The sequence below is a fragment of the Bos indicus genome, chromosome 24, assembly GCF_029378745.1.
Source record: "Bos indicus isolate NIAB-ARS_2022 breed Sahiwal x Tharparkar chromosome 24, NIAB-ARS_B.indTharparkar_mat_pri_1.0, whole genome shotgun sequence".
In the NCBI taxonomy this organism is placed as follows: domain Eukaryota; kingdom Metazoa; phylum Chordata; class Mammalia; order Artiodactyla; family Bovidae; genus Bos; species Bos indicus.
Window position 1 is genome coordinate 58,150,077 of NC_091783.1, and position 19,235 is coordinate 58,169,311.

The 19,235-nt window shown below is 42.9% G+C and overlaps 1 protein-coding gene and 1 long non-coding RNA gene across 3 annotated transcripts in view; one reads left to right on the forward strand and one right to left on the reverse strand.

The window, feature by feature from the left end:
* Positions 1 to 19,235, forward strand: part of MALT1 (MALT1 paracaspase) — a 66,570-nt gene that overhangs the window by 20,226 nt on the left and 27,109 nt on the right. The window contains exons 3-9 of one of the 2 annotated variants that reach the window (XM_019986440.2): positions 4,872 to 4,993; positions 9,092 to 9,251; positions 10,758 to 10,936; positions 11,364 to 11,460; positions 12,049 to 12,081; positions 15,088 to 15,114; positions 17,018 to 17,050. In XM_019986440.2, the coding sequence (XP_019841999.2) occupies positions 4,872 to 4,993; positions 9,092 to 9,251; positions 10,758 to 10,936; positions 11,364 to 11,460; positions 12,049 to 12,081; positions 15,088 to 15,114; positions 17,018 to 17,050 (651 nt within the window). The remainder of the gene's footprint in view (positions 1 to 4,871; positions 4,994 to 9,091; positions 9,252 to 10,757; positions 10,937 to 11,363; positions 11,461 to 12,048; positions 12,082 to 15,087; positions 15,115 to 17,017; positions 17,051 to 19,235) is intronic. The other variant, XM_070779119.1, reaches the window with a different exon arrangement.
* LOC139179498 (uncharacterized) lies at positions 11,023 to 14,527 on the reverse strand. Its single transcript, XR_011563869.1, has 2 exons — positions 14,411 to 14,527; positions 11,023 to 13,859 (listed from the first exon to the last, which is right to left on the reverse strand). It is a non-coding gene; the product is annotated as an uncharacterized lncRNA (long non-coding RNA).

Genomic DNA, 19,235 nt, shown 5'->3' on the forward strand with positions numbered 1-19,235 from the left:
TTATTGTTACATATCTTGAACCGGTTGTTCTATACAGGTGTGTGTGTTGAAAGCACAATCCTCGTGTGCCATCAGACCCAGTCAGATTGTCCCCACCTTACAGGAAATCAAGTAACTTATTTGACTTCTTTGCAGATGTTATCTGAAAATAGGCTTGTTTGCCAGGAAACTGCGATCACCCTTTAAAATAGAGCTTTCATTTGTGTGCCTGTGAACACCCTCCCGAGAGCTCTGCGCCATCTCCCCTCACGACTTTGTTTCAGCACCTTCTAGCGGGCACTGCACGAGGGTGGTTAGAGGTGACCACCATTCCCTGTCGCGCGCGCATGCACACATGACGTGGGAGGAAGGAAACATATGTGGTTGAAACATGGGAGGTATTGACTTCTCTCTTTACTCCTCACCCAGGGCGGTTTTCAAATCACACTTTGCCTTTCAGTTCTCAGTCTTTGAAGCAATAAATAATAAAGACATGTCTTTGCTTGCTTCCTGAAGACTTAGACAACTAAAACCGTTGGCACGGGACTGGTGTATACACTGTGAGCTTGAATGTCTGTTAAAAGTTACTTAGTCTTGTCTCCCACAAAGGTTGCTTCTGGAACATCCTGGTCACATGGCCTGCTTCGACTAAAGTCATTCATTGCTTTTTAAGACCCTCTAAAGAGAAAGATTTTCAGTTTCTTCTTTCTCCTCTCTTGTCTCTTTGTGTAATAGCAGGGACTCTTCACCAAGGTAAATTTTGAAGCACTGTTGTGGTGCAAGACACACTCCTTCCAGTAAGAGAGACTCACTCTGGCAGAATATAGGGTTAGCGTGGGAGACACATTAAGGGTCACCAGAAAACTGGGACTTGCCTGCCGGTCCAGTGGTTAAGACTCTGCTCTCCAGTGCAGGAGTGCCGGTTTGGTCCCTGGTTGAGGAACTAAGATCTCACATGCTGTGCACTCAGTCGTGTCCACCTCTTTGTGACCCCACGGACTGTAGCCCACCAGGCTCCTCTGTCCATGGACTTTTCCAGGCAGGAATACTGGAGTGAGTAGCCATTTCCTCCTCCAGGGGATTTTCCCAAACCAGGGATGGAACCTGCGTCTCCTGTGGCTCCTGAATTGGCAGGCAGGTTCTTTACCACTGAGCCACCTATGAAGCCAGATTGCCCGTGCTTCAGGGCCCCAAAAAAAGAATCACTGGAAAATGACGATGTGTGAGCTGTCGAATGTATCCATTAACTTATCGTGGCAAGCATTTCACTTGCCACGTATATGTATAACTAGTAAACCATCGTGTTGTACCCCTAAATATAAGCAGTTTTGTCCGCTGTTCTTCAGTAAAGGTGGAAGGAAAAAGAGCACTGGGATGATCAAAGGCTTAAAAGAGTTTTGAAGCCTAGGAAAACTTAGGTTTGCATCCTGGTTCTGCCATTTTACAGTGAGAAAAAAATTAGTCCTGGGGAGGTTAAATAATTTACCCAAGGTAACTCGGATGACTTTATGCAAATGACTTAAGTTCATTTCTCCTCATTGTAACATTGATCTAATTACCATGGTTATTTTGAAGGTTAGAAATCAAAATGGCAGGCAAATATAAAGCAGCCAGTAAAATTGCTGCTGTAGTCATTTTTATTATTATAATACACATTTGTTCAGCAAATATGTGTTGAACACCCACTGTTCCACTGTGCCAAGCACTGTTCTAGGCATCAGGTGAACCGATGACTAAGACAAGAACCTCTGATTGAGTCGGTGAGACAGTAAGAAATGAGACTTCAGGTGATGAGTGCAGTGAAGCCCACAAAGCTGGGAGACTATCATAGAGAAAGAAGGTGGGGGCTTACCCATCAAGAGACCTTTCCCAGAACTGCTGAAGACCTGGATGTTAAAATTGTCTGCCATGAGACACTGGGGGTCAGGGGAGAAATCCGGCAGAGAACCGGGAAGCAAAAAGGCAGGAAAGAGCTTGTCTTCTGGAGGAAAGAAGTCTGCATCACTGGAGCGTGGTGGGCAAGGAGCCAGCAGGACGAGGGCAGAGGGGTCCGTTCACAGAGGGCCTCGTTGACCACATAAGGAGCTTGGGTCGTATTCTAGGTGCAGTCGGAGGTCCAAAGAGGGTTTTTAATCAGGAGAGCTGTGGATCAATTTGTTTTAAAAAGATATTGAGCTGCTGGTTGGAAGTAAGGAAAGAACGTTAGCAGATTGTGGCAACAGTCAGGAGGGACGGTGGCTTGGATTGAGATCACGGCGTGGGAGATGGTGAGACGTGGGAAAGCCTAGCTGACAGGACTTGCAGCTGAATTACGCGTGGAGAAGAAGGGAGTGTGCGGAGGGTCTGTCGTGAGTCACTGGAGGCCCGGGGCTGGCTGAGACCTGGTCTGTCCTCCCTGAGACGGGGAAGCCTGGGGGGTCTAGGAGGCGCGGAGGCTCTGTGTCCCGAGGGCTTGGGGACAGTACATCCAAGGTGGCTGTAAGGCACCCTCATTTTAAAGCCAATTTAGCTACAACGCCTAGATTTATAGTTCAAATTTATACTCGTTCCCTTCTGTTGTTTTTGCAACTTTTTTTCTTCCCTCTCTTATCATGCTTAAACGTTGGAAATGAGAATCCTTGCGTCTTAAAGTTGTAAGTCTCTCCTGGCAGTTGAACAGTATATGCGAGCGTTAAAATATAGTGTGTGAATTTTCTGGCTTAAGTAAGAGTGCTCATCCCATTTTCTGACTTCAACATATACTTTCCTACTAACATGGATAACAGAATTCAGGAAAGCTGTTATGTCAGCCATCCTGTGCCCAGTTGGCATCCACATAAAGGATGAATGAATATGAAAGCTTTTCCTTGGCAGGAGTTTAAAAAAAATTTTTTTTTTGAGAGGCCCTGCTGTATTTACTGATTTTCCAGAGTTTCTCCAGACCCTCAGATATGACAGGAATGCAATAAGTGTTTACTCGTTTTGAATTTTGGTTTTATTCAGTGTCTTTCCTGCATGGATTTCACATGCCTGTTTTGTCTTATATACTGTTCTTCCCCTTGAGAGTTTAGTACCTTTCATGTATTAAGATTGCTGTTCTTTAGGTCTGTCTCCTCTTCAGTGGTAATCTTGTTTTGATCGTTTGCATTACTGGGTTGTAGAAGAAAAAGATATGAGATCATGTTCAGGATATGTGAGGAAAAATAAAAATAGGTGCGGGAAAGTATGTTTTATAAGTTTTAATGATGATTTCTCCTTTCTGAAAGCCAGCTGGGCTTCCCAGGTGGTGCTAGTAGTGAAGAAACCGCCTGCCAATGTAGGAGACATGAGACGTGGGTTTGATCCCTGGGTCTGGAGGAGGGCATGGCAACCCACTCCAGTTTTCTTACCAGGAGAATCCCATGGACAGAGGAGCCTAGCGGGCTACAGTCCATAGGGTCGCAAAGACTTGGACACGACTGAAGTGATTTAGCACAAAAGCCAAGATTTATGTATTAAAACCCTGGCAAGTGTGAAATGTCCTAGCCTTGGTTCCTTTTGTGTCAGTTATCTGCTGCTGCATAACAAATTATCCAAGACTGAGAATTTTCAAATCACCATCCACTGATTATCTCGGAGTTTCTGAGGGCAGGAATCCAGGAGTGTTGAGCCGCTGGTTTTGACTCAGCGTCTCTCATGAGGTGACAGTCCAGCCATCGGCCGGGGCTGCAGCTATCTGAAGGTCCAAATAGGGCTTGGCGATCCTCTCCTCACATGGTTCGTGCACGTGGGTGCTGGCAGGAGGCCCGCATTGCTTTCCTTACCGCCCAGGCCTCTGCAGAGCCGCGCAGGTGTCCCCGGGGACTCTCATCGGGCTTCCCCAGAGGGAGTGATTGAGAGAGAGGGAGGGGGAGGCATTCCATTATTGACTCCAGGATTCTTGACAAGAAGCTCCTCTCAGAAGTTTTCCATGTTTGGGGAATTCCCTGGCGATCCAGTGGTTCGATCTCCAGACTTCCACTGCTGAGGCCCCAGGTCAGGGAACTAAGATCCCACAAGCCATGTGGCACACCCCCTACCCTGCAAAAAGAAAAAGTTTTCCAGGTTTTGATGCTGGTAGTCATTGCTCAGATGAGAAATGTTTGCATCACATGTATCAAATTTTTATGGGGCTCTTCTGTTTCTCTGCCTTTCTGCTTACAGAATAGTTTTATTTTAATGCTAAACCATAGCATTGGAATTCCCCCCCCCCCCCCCCGCCAGTGGACCAGTTTTTTTTTTTTAAGTCTTTATTGAATCTGTCACAACATTGCTTCCGTTTTATGTTTCATCTTTTCTGGCCAGGAGCCACATGGGATCTCAGTTCCCCCAAGCAGGGGTCTAACGCACATGCCCTGGATTACAGGGTAAAGCCTTAACCCCTGGACCTCCAGGGAATGTCTTTTGAAGACATTTCAATGGCATTTAAACTCGCACTTGTCTTACAAAACCATGCCCCTACCTGAGTTGAAGTGCTGACCGTATAAGCACTTGTGATCAAGTAGTACCAGAGCTGGCCCTGAGAGTGCACCCTGACTGCTCCCTCAGACAGTTACTAAAGGCACATCCTGATTTCAGAGGCGTTAGGACGTGGAAAAAATATTTCTCAGAACTGAAGAAATACAGTGAAAAGTTTTCACCCCCAGTCGTCAGGGCTGAGGGGGATGTGGTCGATCAAAGTCTTCTGCAGGTGAGTTTCTTTCCTCCTGGTTTTACAGAGCCTGGAACTCACAGACTCACCATCTGATGGGGAAGAGATCTGAATAAGTGATTTATAGCAAGAATGAATATGCAGGTTATTTCCAAAATATTTCTTTTTTTGGTTTCAGAAACATAAACAAGGAAAGCCCCTCTTCTCTGATTCTATTTATATAACTTCTTTTTTTTTTTTTAAGGAATAAAGATCACTGTAAACCCCGAATCCAAAGCAGTCTTGGCGGGACAGTTTGTGAAGCTGTGTTGCCGGGCAACTGGACATCCTTTTGTACAATATCAATGGTTCAAAATGAATAAAGAGGTAATTTTAATGTCTTTTAAATGTCTTTTAATTCCTCTGTAAAAAGAAGAGAGATTAATGCTGGGAAAGATTGAAGACAGGAGGAGAAGGGGGCAACAGAGAATGAGATGGTTGGATGGCATCACCAACTCAATGGAGCTGAGTTTGAGCAATCTCCAAGAGATAGTGAAAGACAGGGAAGCCTGGCGTGCTGCAGTCCATGGGGTTGCACACAGCTGAGTGAACAACAACAAAAAAGAGAGAAAAAGAAAATTAGTTAACCTTACTGTCTTTAATATATTTATAGGAATTTTGTTAAAGGGCCTGATAGGTCCTTGTTAAAGGGTCAGTGTTATTACTGATGCATTCAATAATCACTACTTTTTAAGCAGTAATAAGATCAGTTCTGTATTCTGAAAACTGTGGAAAATCAGGAGTACCTGGGGCAAAAATATTAGTAAACGGGAAACATCACCAATACCTTCTGACATAGATATACAGAATTCTTTACAACAGATTGTTCCAATCATAATCTTTAAGAGGATTTCAAAGCAGCATGAAAGGCAGTATTGTTTTTAGCATTCCACATAACTATTATATCAAAAGATTTAGGCTTTGATGGTAGTTTCTGAAGTAAAATTCAGGTTGGTAGAGAGAGACATTTGTTCCTTTCGTGAAAGGATTATATCCCTGAGCCACGGAACAAATAATTTAAATTTGCATATTGAAATTCTCTTTTCTTAAACAGTCTTTGAAAGGACTTCCCTGGTGGTCCGGTGGTTAAGACACCAGACTCCAAATGCGTGAGGTACAAGTTCAGTCCCTGGTCAGGAAACTATGATCCCACATGCTGTGCAGTGAGGCCAATTTTAAAAGTAATGATGATAAAAAAGTCACTAAACGTTCTTTGAGCCACTCCGCCGCTGGGGGTTTCTCAGTGGTCCGGCCGTCGAGCTCCACTCTTGCGAGCTTCTCTCTTCTCCCTCATCCACCCACCTCCTTGCCTGCCCTCCAGATGGCACCTTGAAACTCCATTATTCTTTTCAGCCTGTGAGTCACATAACCAAACTTTCTTCTCAACTCAACACTAAAACTCCATTTGCAAATATGAATTTAAGCTCAAGAGTTGTTCCAAAATGACGTTCTTTCCTCTGATGGGGTCACCCTGTGCCTCAGAAGAAGCATGGGGATTTGTACAGCTTTTAATATCTGTCACTCACACCCGGGTGAGCCAGGGTAGCTGTGAACCGCAGCGATGGGACTGGGTGGGCGCCAGTGGCAGACAGGCCTGTGCTGGGCGCTTGACTGTCAGGAGCCCCTCACATTCCTATCGCTGGGCGTTGAGCGCCTGACTGAGAGGACGTTTTACGTGCCTAGGCTCTCGAGGGGTGGTAACTGAAGTCACTTTTACCGTAGCTCTCAACTGCAGAGTGGCTTTCATTTCAGTGAATGCCTTTGAGGAAGAAATCATGGGCAGATCTTACTATGGTAAGTAATGGGTTGGCCAAAGAGGTCGTTTGGGTTTTTCCATAAGGTGTCACAGGAAAAGCCCAAGGAGCTGTTTGGCCACCCCGTACATCACGTGTGAACTGTGTCCTGATTTTGAGAAGGGGAGAAACTGAGGAGAAGAGGCGTGCCCACTGGATTTGAAGAGCTGTGATGGGTTCTAAGGCTCTCACCAGTCGAGTTCTGTCTCAACCCTTAGATTCATAGTCTGATACAGGAGGCATTCGTCTCACAACCACTTGTGGGGCACCTGTCCGGGTTCTAAGGCCCGGATGGTGAAGCCTGACACCCAAGGGCCCTGCCCCCTCCTCTGGGGACAGACAGGGAGCAAATGAGATAACTGTGAGTTAAGAGCTGTAGAAGATAAGCAGAGTGAGACCAAGGGAGACGACACTCAAGGTCTTAAACAGGAGAAGTAACGGGAGGCTTTATGTTCTTAAAGCACCAGCATGCTGCTTCCTTTTAGTCTGTGTTTATTTCTCTGCACCGGGTCTTAGTTGCGGCATGTGGGACCTAGTTCCCTCACCAGGGATCGGACCCAGGCCCCCTGCACTGGGAGAGCAGAGTCTTAGCCCCTGGGCCACCAGGCAAGTCCCCCAGCTTCACTACTTAAATGGAAGCAAGAGCATAACAAAAAGACCAGTTACCTAACGCCTACACTAGACTGGAAATAGCAGTGGTGTGAGCTCGGACAGGGCAGGGGAGACGGAGCAGCGTGGGTGCGTTGCTTTATTTTAGAGACAGGGCTCATCAGATCTGGCAGGCTAAATGGGGAGGGAGCCCGAGGGGAGAGGCACAGAGCCCAAGAATGACCCTAGATGTTTCACTCCAGCCTCTGGGGACCTCTTATATACTGAGGTATTGGAGACTGGGAGAGGAAGAGATTCAGGGTGAAAAGTCAGGAGTGTGGTTTCAGACCCATGAAGTTTGACGTGCCTATTCATGTCTGAATGCATCTAAGTCAGCTTGGATACCCCCGGAGGCGACACTGAAAGTGTGTGTAGCAGAGGAGGCAGCAGTAGAGAGACTAAGAAGAATTCGCAAGAGAAGACAGAGCATGACCAGGAGAGGATGGTCGGAAGCCCCTGGGAAAGTATTTCAGGAAGAAAAGGGTGGTCAGCATTTCCAGTGCTGCTGAGAGGTGTACGGGTCCAGGGCAGGATATGTGGGATTTTGTTTGTTTGTTTAAGATATAAAGGTACTAGAGGATGTTTTTGAGAGTGCTCTAATAAAAGAGATGCTAAAGTAGAGAAAATTGAAGGAGCAAGTCCAGAGGGAATCAAATTGTCAGAGAGGAAAATACTTTTCCTCTGCCCTCTCATGTTCTGTCCCTGGGAGCCAGTGAATCAACTGACAGAATACAGATTGAGAAGAGAAAATTTATTCATGTGGGAACTTACATAAGCAGTAGTTCCATGCTGGGTTAAAGTTACAGGAAAGGGATGAGAAAGAAAGAGCCTCTACAGGAAGAAACATGGGTTTCTTTAGTAAATACCTACAGAGGGGTTTCTGGGAGAATAGAGAAGGAAATGGCAACCCACTCCAGTGTTCTTGCCTGGAGAATCCCAGGGACGGGGGAGCCTGGTGGGCTGCCATCTATGGGGTCGCACAGAGTCGGACACGACTGAAGCTACTTAGCAGCAGCAGCAGCTGGAAGAGGAGAGATTCCTATCTGAAGTCAGTGGCTGAGAGGAGTGGGGTTGCAGGAGAGAGGAAGTACCCAGGACTGTTCTAGTAGGAAAGCAGACTAGGTGGGTTCATGTGGGAGGGTGGGCAGGCAGTGCTCAGGGCAGTCTCCATCCCAGCTGTCAGATCCTGAGCAAAACGGCCTTGCTCTGGTGCTGGTTCTGAGAAGAGAGCGAGCTGAATTCAGTTGGTTGGGGCTTGGAGGGGGGAGTGTGTTAAAGTCCTTTGCAAGGGGGCCCCTGTATAAGGAGGCACCTGGTGAAACCTTGGCAATGTGCCAGAGTTGGATGGTGGTGGTAAATTGATGGGAGCAGCTGAGATGACCCAAGCCCGGGAGGAAGGCTTGGGATACCCCTGAATGGCCAGTCCTTCCTGTCACCAACAGGCTTCCCATAGCTCTTTACTTCCCAGGCCTTGGGAGAAGTGTGCCGTCAAGGCCTCTACCCTCGGATAAAACTCTGCAGGTGAGAGACTGGGGTCTCGGTAAAACTTGCTCATATGCTCGCAGCTAATTTGATCAGAGCTGAGATGTGCAGCCAGGCCTGACTTTCCGTGATCTCTTTACTTCTTCATGGTATGGCTACTGAGCTCATGAATGTTGTGGTTCTCAAGCCTGTAAATACTAATGATCAAACAATTTTAAAGGACAGAATAGACACTTCACTGTTGGTGAGTTTTTGAAAGATATATGGGATAGAGCTTAACTGTCTGGTTAACAGATTTGTAAAAGACTGGATTTCAATGACTTCAGTCCTAAATTATTCAACATGTTATTGTTTGCTTCTTAAGGAACATAAATTTTAGAACGAGGAGAAAAAAGATACACTTTTCAAAGCTCCCAGGAAATCATACACTTTGCACAGCACAGTTTATAAGGCGTATTTTGACGAGTCATTCACTTTTACCCTCGTGTTGATTCTTTCACAGATCCCGAATGGAAATGCATCGGAACTTGTTTTTAACACAGTGCATGTAAAAGATGCAGGCTTTTATGTCTGTCGAGTTAATAATAATTTCACCTTTGAATTTAGCCAGTGGTCACAGCTGGATGTTTGCGATATCACAGAAGTAACAGAAAGCTTCCAGAGTAAGTGATAAATTGAGTGCTGGGATGGGAATTGCCTCTTTTGAATTTTACTTTAAATGTTTGCTTTTAAATCATTTCAAAGTATCAAAGCCAGTACTCACCCAATATAATGTATATGTGCTTCCCCTGGTGTAATGTCACCAGTCGTTGAGATTTTATCCCATGTGTTTTGATTCTTTTTCTGTATGGATGGATGAACAGACAGACAGACAAAGAGAGACATGCAGATGTTTGGGGATAAAATGACCTTTCTCAATCTGGCCCTGCTGCCGACCTCTGAAAACTTGCCACCTTTCATGGGTCTGAATGTTGTGGTCTCTGATTTTGGAGGAGAAAAGAAATCTAATGCAATCTTGGTCACTTTTGAGTTCCTTTCTATACTGTGTTTTTTTCTCCCTAACTATTTATTGTATTACTTCTAAAAAGTTGTGTCATGGAATAAAGTCCGTCTGTAGAGTTGATCCTGGCGTGGCAGGGCTTACAGTGTATCAGTCACTGCAATGCAGCCTTCCATCCAGCCAGTTTTCCCCTCTTTGCCTGTCCGCTTTTTAGTTCAGTAACCGGTATTGATCAAGGAAGAACCCCAAGGTCTTCTGAAGAGTAGCCGTCAGGTATTATTTTGTTTATTCACACACACAGTCAGGAACCACGTTTGTTGTTTTTGCCAGACAAACAGCATGAGGGAAACAGACTTTTGTTACCAATTGTGTCTTCCATTCTTCTTCTCAGTTTAGCTTTTCCCACACCTGAGTAAAGTCTCTAGAAATAGTCATGATTAATTAAGAGAGTGGTTTATATATTTTTAGAATATTTCTGTGCATGTAATGAACTTTCATGTTTATGAATAGAATATTGTTCATTCAACAAATATTATTGATCACCTGCAATGTGCTAGACACAGAATTTCATTGTTACCACATCTCATTGACAAGCCCTCTTTCCTCAAGGCTCTTAAAGACTGACAGATGAGCCTTCAATAAAAAATGCTTTCTGATATCTGCCTTGGAAAGAAATGCTAGGGATAACCCATCCATATTTATTCAGTGCTAATTGCAAAACTCCTGATTTCAAAAAGGCAAGTAAAATCAAACAGCGGAACATAGAACTTTCTGTTTTTAACATGAATGTCACTCAAGATGTTAAGTCCTTTGCTCTACCAAACATGGCTAAGCACATTTAGAAACCACATAAACTATTTTCCCCTCTTAAATATATAGTGCATGCTAATACTTTGAGAAGTTCTGCAGTAAAGAAATCTGTCTAACTTTGTTTAACCCAGAATGTTCTAAACTTATTTGTCCATAGCATCCTTTATCCATAGAACATCTCTTAATATTTCTAGAAGTGCAGCAGTTTTCTGAAATATCATTTGGGAGATTCTATTAAAGATTGTGGGGAAAAAAAATGAAGGATGAACTTGAAAGCATTTTTTTTTAAATTAAAGTTTTAAAAGGTTTTTTTAACTTAGAGCTTTTATGTTCATTGCTATTTTTCTTTTAATTTAAGGCAGTTGGGATGGCATCTCTGAATCCAAGTTGCAAATCTGTGTTGAACCAAAGTCCCAAAAGCTGATGCCTGGCAGCACGTTGATCTTACAGTGTGTGGCTGTCGGAAGCCCCATTCCTCAGTACCAGTGGTTCAAAAATGAATCACGATTAACACACGAGACAAAAAAGCTATACATGGTAGGAAGTTGGTCTCGGGGACATTTGGGGTGGTTAATATGGAAATAAATAGTATAATGAAAAATCACAGTGAATAGTGATTCATATTTGGGGTGTTTTCAAGTTTTTTTTTTTTTTTTTCACGATCTTTATTATCCAGTGTTAATTGATTCTTATATTTACAAAAGGGCTAGAACACCGTGCCAGCCCATATGTAAGTGCTTACCTGAAAGGTGTCAACTAGTGTCGCATCAGACTCACTACCGTTAGAGTCATTGTATTATTTGCTTGCTAGTACTTGACCTAATGTAATGAATGGAAAAAATGGAGGAAAGTCTGCAATGTTCAGTTTTGTAGGGTTTAAAAAAATAATAATAATTTTCTCCAAGCCATTTTAAATTAAAATTAAAGAGTCAGTCAATATGTGCATGTTCTGATACTGATTTAGGTACCTTATGTGGATTTGGAGCATCAAGGAACCTACTGGTGTCGTGTATATAATGATCGAGAGAGTCAAGACAGCAAGAAAGTAGACGTCATCGTAGGTAAGCAGTCCCACTCAGGGTTTTGACCAGTGGAGCTATATAAGATGAAGTATACTGAGCAGTGGAAATTTTATTCACCCATTCTATTTAATGGTATGTTAAGCATCTGGAATTATTTTTGCTTAAATAGAAATTTGAGAGAATGCATCCTAAATTAATAATGAGGATTCACACATAAAGAACAGAAAAGAACCAAAAAAGATTATTTATTTAGACCTTTTTAGTTTTTTATAGTTTATATTAAACATTTATGGCAAAAAATGTATTCTGAGCTTTAGCTAAAAAAAAACCCTGGGTTTAATGGAAAAAGGTTTTTAATAAAACATTATTAAATAAACAAACATCACAGACATATGCAGAATGATTATTAATCAACAGTGCCACTTACGAAATACATAATTTGGGAGTTGGTTCTGTTTCAGCTTCATGCATGTAGTGATGTTGTTAATAGTAGGAGATACTGATGCAATTGATACGTATGTTGGTTTGCCAACATATTTCTATGATATTTATCTCTGTTTGCTTGATGACCGCCCTTCCTAAGATCATGAATCACAATGTATTCACATTTGTTTTCTCTGGAACAAGGAAGAACAGATGAGGCAGTGGAATGCACTGAAGGTAGCGTAATCCTTTGGTTTGAAAGCAAATATCCTGCATGCTGGTTCATCTTGGGATTGGTGGAGTGCCCTGGCCTACTGAGTGCAGTGATGGAAAAAATACTGGCTATAAGAAAAGATTTTAATGCAAGGATACTGTATCTTAGTCTTCAAGGGTTCATAAATTGCTCCAGACACTATTCAATTGACACATTATTAAAATAACTAATTTCCAACAATATCTTACGGATAGTGAACAGTGTGATTAATTCTTAATTTCATTTTTGTCTTCATAAAATTTAAAAAAATACATGGCTATCCTGTCATGGATAGTTGTTTAGATTATTTTATCTATCTGTTTGCCATGACAAAATGCCTCTCAAATGCAAACGTAATTTCTATAACAGTTTCAGGACTGGAGATTTATTGTTTAATGCATTTTTTTATGTAATAATAAGTATACTGTTTTAATATAAGTTTATAAGATCCATTCTTTGATGTTATAAGACTGTAGATTAAGGTATCATGTCACCTTTACCATACTACACAGAGAACTGCAAGTTATTTTAACATAAACTCCAAATTCTTTTGATTAACCAAAGCCTTATACATAAGTTGTAATGAGTAAATTTTCAAGCTTAAGTTGCCTGCCCTGCTGTGGTGCCACACTGTTTTGCAAAATGAGATTTATGGATAGCAAAGTATTTTTTCAATTTCTGCCTCTTTAACCTGTTATAAACATCTTTGGCTCTACTTGGGCAAAGTAAGAAAATAATGTCGCCTCTTATGTTTCTTGGTTTCCCTGTCCTTTGTATTGCTATGGTGTCACTCTGAAGTTCTGAAATTACTATTTTCATCCCAATCTTAGTTGTCAAAAAGAATTCTCTAGCATAAGGGTGCACTGTAATCCCGTGGTCTGTGGGCCCTGCATGAGGGAATCTTTGTAAAGAGATCCTAAACAGACTCCTCTTCCTTCTTTTTCACCTAATTGCATGATTTTTAAAATCTCCTAACACTGCAGACCTCTAAGAAAAAGAGTAAACTAGTATCGCTGGTTTCAGGGTGATGCGTGTCGGTTACCTCCTAGCTGGTTTTTTACCTGCAAGAATCTCCCTACAATTTTGCAGCGGTGAACATACTACTAGATAATAATTTTCAAGTAAATCTGTTATTAAATTACTCCCAAAATTTCAGATGGAAAAATTAGATCCAACTTTTCTTTCTAAAAAAATCTGCAGCGTTGAGGCATTTTATAGTTGGTGGATGGGCACACAGCAGCGATGTCCTACAACATACCTTATCTTTTTTTACCTGTAGAACCTGATGTGATCTGTTTAATTTTATGTGCTTTGTTACAGATCCCTGATTGGGACAGAGGGTAGGGGTTCAATAGGTGGGACTCAGGGTTTCTTTTTAAGGGCAGTGAAAACACTCTGACAGTTGTAGTGGTGAATACATGTGTGCAAGTTTTAGATCATTTAGGAGGTCAGAGGAGGGGAGGCCCAGGATGGAATGAGAATACAACAAAAAACCTAAACCTGGACTTCTCGGGTGGTCCAGCGGTTAAGAACCCACCTGTCAATGCAGGGGACACAGGTCCGATCCCTGGTCCAGGGAGATCCCAGATGCCTCGGAGCAACTCAGCCTGTGCGCCACGACTGCTGAGCCTTGCTCTAGAGCCCATGAGCCACACCAGAGAAAGCCCTCGTGCAGCAACGAATGAAGACACAGCACAGCCGGATAATAAGAATCTGAGCCTCACTGACTATAGGATGGAAGAACAGGTGCTGGCCTGAGTACCTGGGAAGGAGTGAACACAGAAGATGGAAGAAATTGTACATGACCCCATACTGTAGCAAATACCACTGTGTAGTTGGTTTTATATCACAGAAATTACTGCACATTTTATGAGTAGTATAGCATTTGTAATTTATTGTGAATGTTAACTTTTATCTTCATAAAATTTGTAAAGGAAAAATAGGTAGCTGTAATGTCATAGGTATTTGCTTAGATGATTCTCTCCCTCCATTAGCCAGAGGCTGTGTGCTGTGTGTAGTCACTCAGTCTTGTCTGACTCTGCAACCCTACAGACTGTAGCCCACCAGGCTCCTCTGTCCGTGGAATTCTCCAGGCAAGAATACTGGAGTGGATTGCCATGCCCTCCTCCAGGGGATCTTCCCAACCCAGCGATCGAACCCATGTCTCCAACATTGCAGGCAGATTCTTTACCATCTGAGCCACCAAGGGGCTACAGATGAACAATTCTGAAACCACAATACCTTTAAAAACACATTCCACCAGTCTAACATAAGATATCTCCCGATTTAGAGACATTCCACAAAATACCTTACCTTATCGGTAATCCTCAAAGTGGTCAAGGTTATTAAAAACAAGGAGGGTCTGAGAAACTGTCACAGCAAAGAGAAGCCCAAGGAAACACAAGTAAATGTGACGTGGTGTCCTGAACAGGGTCCTGGAACAAAAAAAGAACATTAATGGTTCATTAACTGTGACAAATATGCCTTCCTAACGTCAGACGTTAAAAATAGGGAAAGTAGGTGGGTGTATGCAGAAACTCTGCACTGTCCTCGAAATAGTTCTGTACATCTTAAACTGTTCTAAACTCGTTTATTTTTAAAAATATCATTTGAGGTTTTTAATTAGTTTCAAGAAGTGTATAGTTGAGGCCATAGACAAACCTGTCTCTTGATTGTTTTTGTCCCATAATTAGCCAGAACATCTACAAAACTTTGATCAAATTAAAGATGAGTCTGTTTAGCTTTTTGTCATTTGATGAACATAGGAATAGCTTAGGAGTCCTAACTGATGTCCACAACAGCATACTCCCCTCCTCACAATGTGCATGACTTCTCATTTAAGGCATTTAAAAAGTTCTAACCTGATAAAACATTGTAACATGATTTAATAGCACAGAGTCAACTTCTTTGATCAGTCTTCCTATATACACTAAATTGGCAGTTAAATTATTTAAAGATTATTTCATCTGTTTTCTCTTATTTTATTTTAGATGAATTGACTAATCTCGGGCATCCTGGTGAGTAATGCAAACATAAAACACTCATTTTAGAGTTCCAGGTTATTGAATGCAGTAACTTAGAAAGACACTAGCAGTATTCTCTTGCTGTAGCAGTGCTAGTGGGGGTTTTTCCCCTTGATTGACATATCATAATTTAGGGTTGAAATCAGTACTTAACATGAAGTTCAATTTCATGCAAGTGAAAATATTAAAAAGACCCTAAATTGTAAGACTGTAGGGTAGGAAAATAAATATACTGAGGCAATATAAATTATCAGTGTATTTCTTTATCATTGTGAATGACTATAAATAAAGAAGGCAGCTAAATGGAGAAGTGCATGAAATTAATTTGAGAGCCAAGAAGCAGCCTATGAAAAAGTGGCAGGAGTTCCACTTCTGAGCTCGCCAGACCCCTGGGTCCCCGTTCAGAGCTGCTCAGACATTGAACATGTCTGAACTAGTTGGGTGGGTGTCTGTATCTGAAGTAAAACCACTGTCAGTGGGGACTGTTGATGCTCTGCAGACGAGTGGTTGATCATTGGCTATGAAGAGACTAATAGTTGGCAGGAATATTTATCATTCTTTGGCCAATTTTGTGAGAACCGATTTCTGAACAAGTGAAGCTAAAGAGCAGACTTGCCTGAGATAAAAGGCATAGTAATCGTGAAGGCAGAGGGCATGAGTCCGAAAGGCACTGAGGGAACCTCTGACTCTGTTTGAAAATGAAACCTCGAGAGAGTGGGATCAGACGGGAGCTACATCAGTTAATATTTGTAGCGATCCCTCTTATTTCTTGATGTGTTATTTCTTGTTGTTGTCACGCCATAACTAGTTTGCTTAGTTTTGTGCCTATGTTTCATTACTAAACATCTCTTGTTGTGAGCGATGGTTGGGCTTGCTGATTACTATAAGCCCACGAAACAAAGCAGAAGGGCCCTGTTACCAGGGTGTCATTCCTGCTGGGCCAGCCTCGAGCTCCAGGAAACCTCCGTGAGATTTGCTTCAAACACTCAAAACTAAGTGATTTTGGAACAGCCATCCTCGTCTTGTAGCTGATTGCCTCTCTTGACTTGGTTAGAATTCCCCTTTTCCTAAATGTGTCTGTTATTTCATGCTCTTCAGTGAGCATCTTGAAAAGCTATTTCAGGAAAACTTTTGCATACCAACAGCACTAAGCTTCTGAAATTTCCCCAACCTTTTTCATTATATCCTTGCTCCCCAAGAATTAGAAACACCAAAGCATGTAAGAAAAAACTGAATATATTTTCAGTGGACTCTTAGAGCATATATATTATTAAAAATGCAAACACTTACCCTGTCTATAGCAAGAGACACGTGACCATCTGAAGTCCATCTTCCCCAGCGTGTCTTCCTGCATGGTCCCTGAGAGTTGGAGGTATTTCATATTATGTATAGATGACGGCAAAGAGCATAACCATGGAATGAGATCTCCTAGCTTGCTAACACTGGGCAAGTGACTCAGTCTTTTTCTGTCTCAGACTCCTTACCTATATAATGGAGGTAATAGCAGTATATACCTCACAAAGTGTGGTTGTTAAAATCAGTTATATTTACAACACATGCAACAGTCCCAGGCCAGCATTCAGTAAATGTTAACCGTTCCTGCTGCTCTTCATGGCCACCACCAACTGTTTTCAGGCTGTAATTTCTACCTAACATGTTAAAGAGAATCACCCTCAGCTGTAGCAATCTGTTACCAGAGCCATTCCCTGCCCCTGATTCCAGCTCCCATCCAGGTACAAGTTTTTAATCAGGAACCTGAAAACCTCAAAACCATGAACCAGCTGTAACCACTCTGCCTTTCGCTGTACTGCCGATGGGACTGTCACTGTTTCCTCTAACCTCGGAGATGTGTCATGGGGACCAACTCGCTTATCTTTTTGTTTTTATCTTTCTGTAGATAATCAAGAGCAAACAGTTGACCAACCTTTGGGTAAGTAGAGCTTTAAAACGCTTGAAAATGAAAGTGTTAGTCACTCAGTTGTGTCCCCCTCTTTGTGACCCATGGACTATAACCCTCCGGGTGCCTCTGTCCAAGGGATTCTCCAGGCAAGAATACTGGAGTGGGTAGCAGTTTCCTTCTCCAAGGGATCTTCCTGATCCAGGGATCTAACCCAGGTCTCCCACATTGCAGGCGGATTCTTTACCATCTAAGCCACCAGGAAAGCCCTGTAACCAAATATAATTGTAGCATACAACTCTTTTATGGGGCTTATGAAGGGATTTGAGACTTTTAAAATTGACAACTTGTAAAATATTTGAATAACATGTTTTATTTTGGATATTTATAAAAGAAAGTATAGAATAGGAGACTTTGAAAAGATTATGAGGGACTTCCCTGGTGGTCCAGTGGTAAGACTTCATGCTCCCAATGCAGAGGGCCTGGGTTCAATCCCTGGTCAGGGAACTAGATCCCACATGCTGCAATGAAAGTTTTCGTGCCACTACTAAGACCCATCACAGCCACATAAATACATTTTTTAAATAAGATAAATAAAAAGATTGTGAATTCAAAAAAAAAATAAATAGATAAAAAGATTATGAATTCAGTTTCTGAGGCCAGGTCAGCTTCTGTGCAGTGATTTCTGGTTTGGCAATGTGCAAAAAAATAAACATAAAAGCAGAAAGAAGCATGTGTAGGTCACACAGAAGCGACTAATACTGTATCTTGGTGGGGTTAGAGGTTAAGAAAGCACCTGAGAGGTTGCTATAGCAGTTCTGCATGTTGAAGGATGAATAGGAGAAGGGCCTTCCAGACAGAGGAAACGTGAAATCCTAAAGAAACGTCGTAGAGAAAGAAGACAGGGTGTCTGTTGTATTGGGGAAGTTGCGAGTAACACACCATGCCGACAGGGCGGCAGTCCTCAGCCTTTTTGGCACCAGGGACCTGTTTCGTGGAAGACAGTTTTCCTATGGACTGGAGGTGGGGGCATGGTTTGGGAATGAGTCAAGCACGTTATGCTTATTATGCATTTCGTTTCTATTATTATTACATCTGCTGCACCTCAGATCATCTGGCATTAGATCCTGGAGGTTGGGGACCCCTGCTCTAGAGCAGGAAGAGCAGGAACTTAGAGAAGCAAATTAAGACCAGGTCGTGAGGAGCCCCATTTCTCAGACAAGCCACTGGAAGGAAGCTTTGAAAGAGGGGTGAGCTTGTCCCTCCAAAAGACCAGTCTTGTATCAGTGTATAGAAAATGAAGTGGAAGGGAGACATTGTTTAAGTTAAGAGAAAAATTGAGACTGTTGCAATAGTCCAGATAAAGAGATGATGAGACTCTAAACCAGGCTAGTACCAAGTCAATGCAGAAGAAGACAGAGCAGGTTCAGGAGACCTTGAGATGATGGGATCGGTAAGCTGTTTTCATCACCTCACTCTAGGGTACAAAAAGTACAGAGGCGTCACCATGCCTGCTCAGGTTCGTACTTGGGCCATGAGGCAGGTGGTCGTACAGCCCACTGAGTTAGAGAGCACAGGATCAAAAGCAAGATTCAAACGGCAGCGGACTCTTATTTTGGCCTAAGCAGTTTGAGGTGTTTGTGTCTTGTCTAGGCAGAGGTACACAGCAGGCATTTGCACACATGGGTCTGGAACTCTAAGGAGAGGCCAGGCTCGGAGACACAGTCAGCAGCATCGTCAGCATGGAGGTGAAGGCTGACAGCACGGAGGGGAGCTTCCATGGGACTGTTCAGGCTGTGGAGAAAGGGCACTAACTGCGGGAGGGGTCCCGCACAGTGGCTTCAGACAGAATCAGCTGTCACTGATCAGACAGCATATACAAATTCAGGTTTATAAGTTCTCTCAAAAATGGTAGCTTTAGAGTGACAGCTGTAGGCTGTGACTAAATAGTAGCTGTCCCCTTAAAGGGGCATATGGCCCCCTGTTTTCCTGTCCTGTAATATTCTCAGTCTACTTCACTCTCTCCTCTCCTCCCCCACCTGTGGTCTCACCAGGTAATTTACTTTCTTTGCACGGTGGCTGAGTCCCCAGACCGGAAGCTCTCAGGACTTCTTAAGGTTTAGACCCAGAACTGGCAGAGTGTCCCACTATATTATGCTCAGACAGGGTCACAGGGCAGCCCAGACTCGGAGCCAGAGCCAGGGGGCAGAGTGAGGGG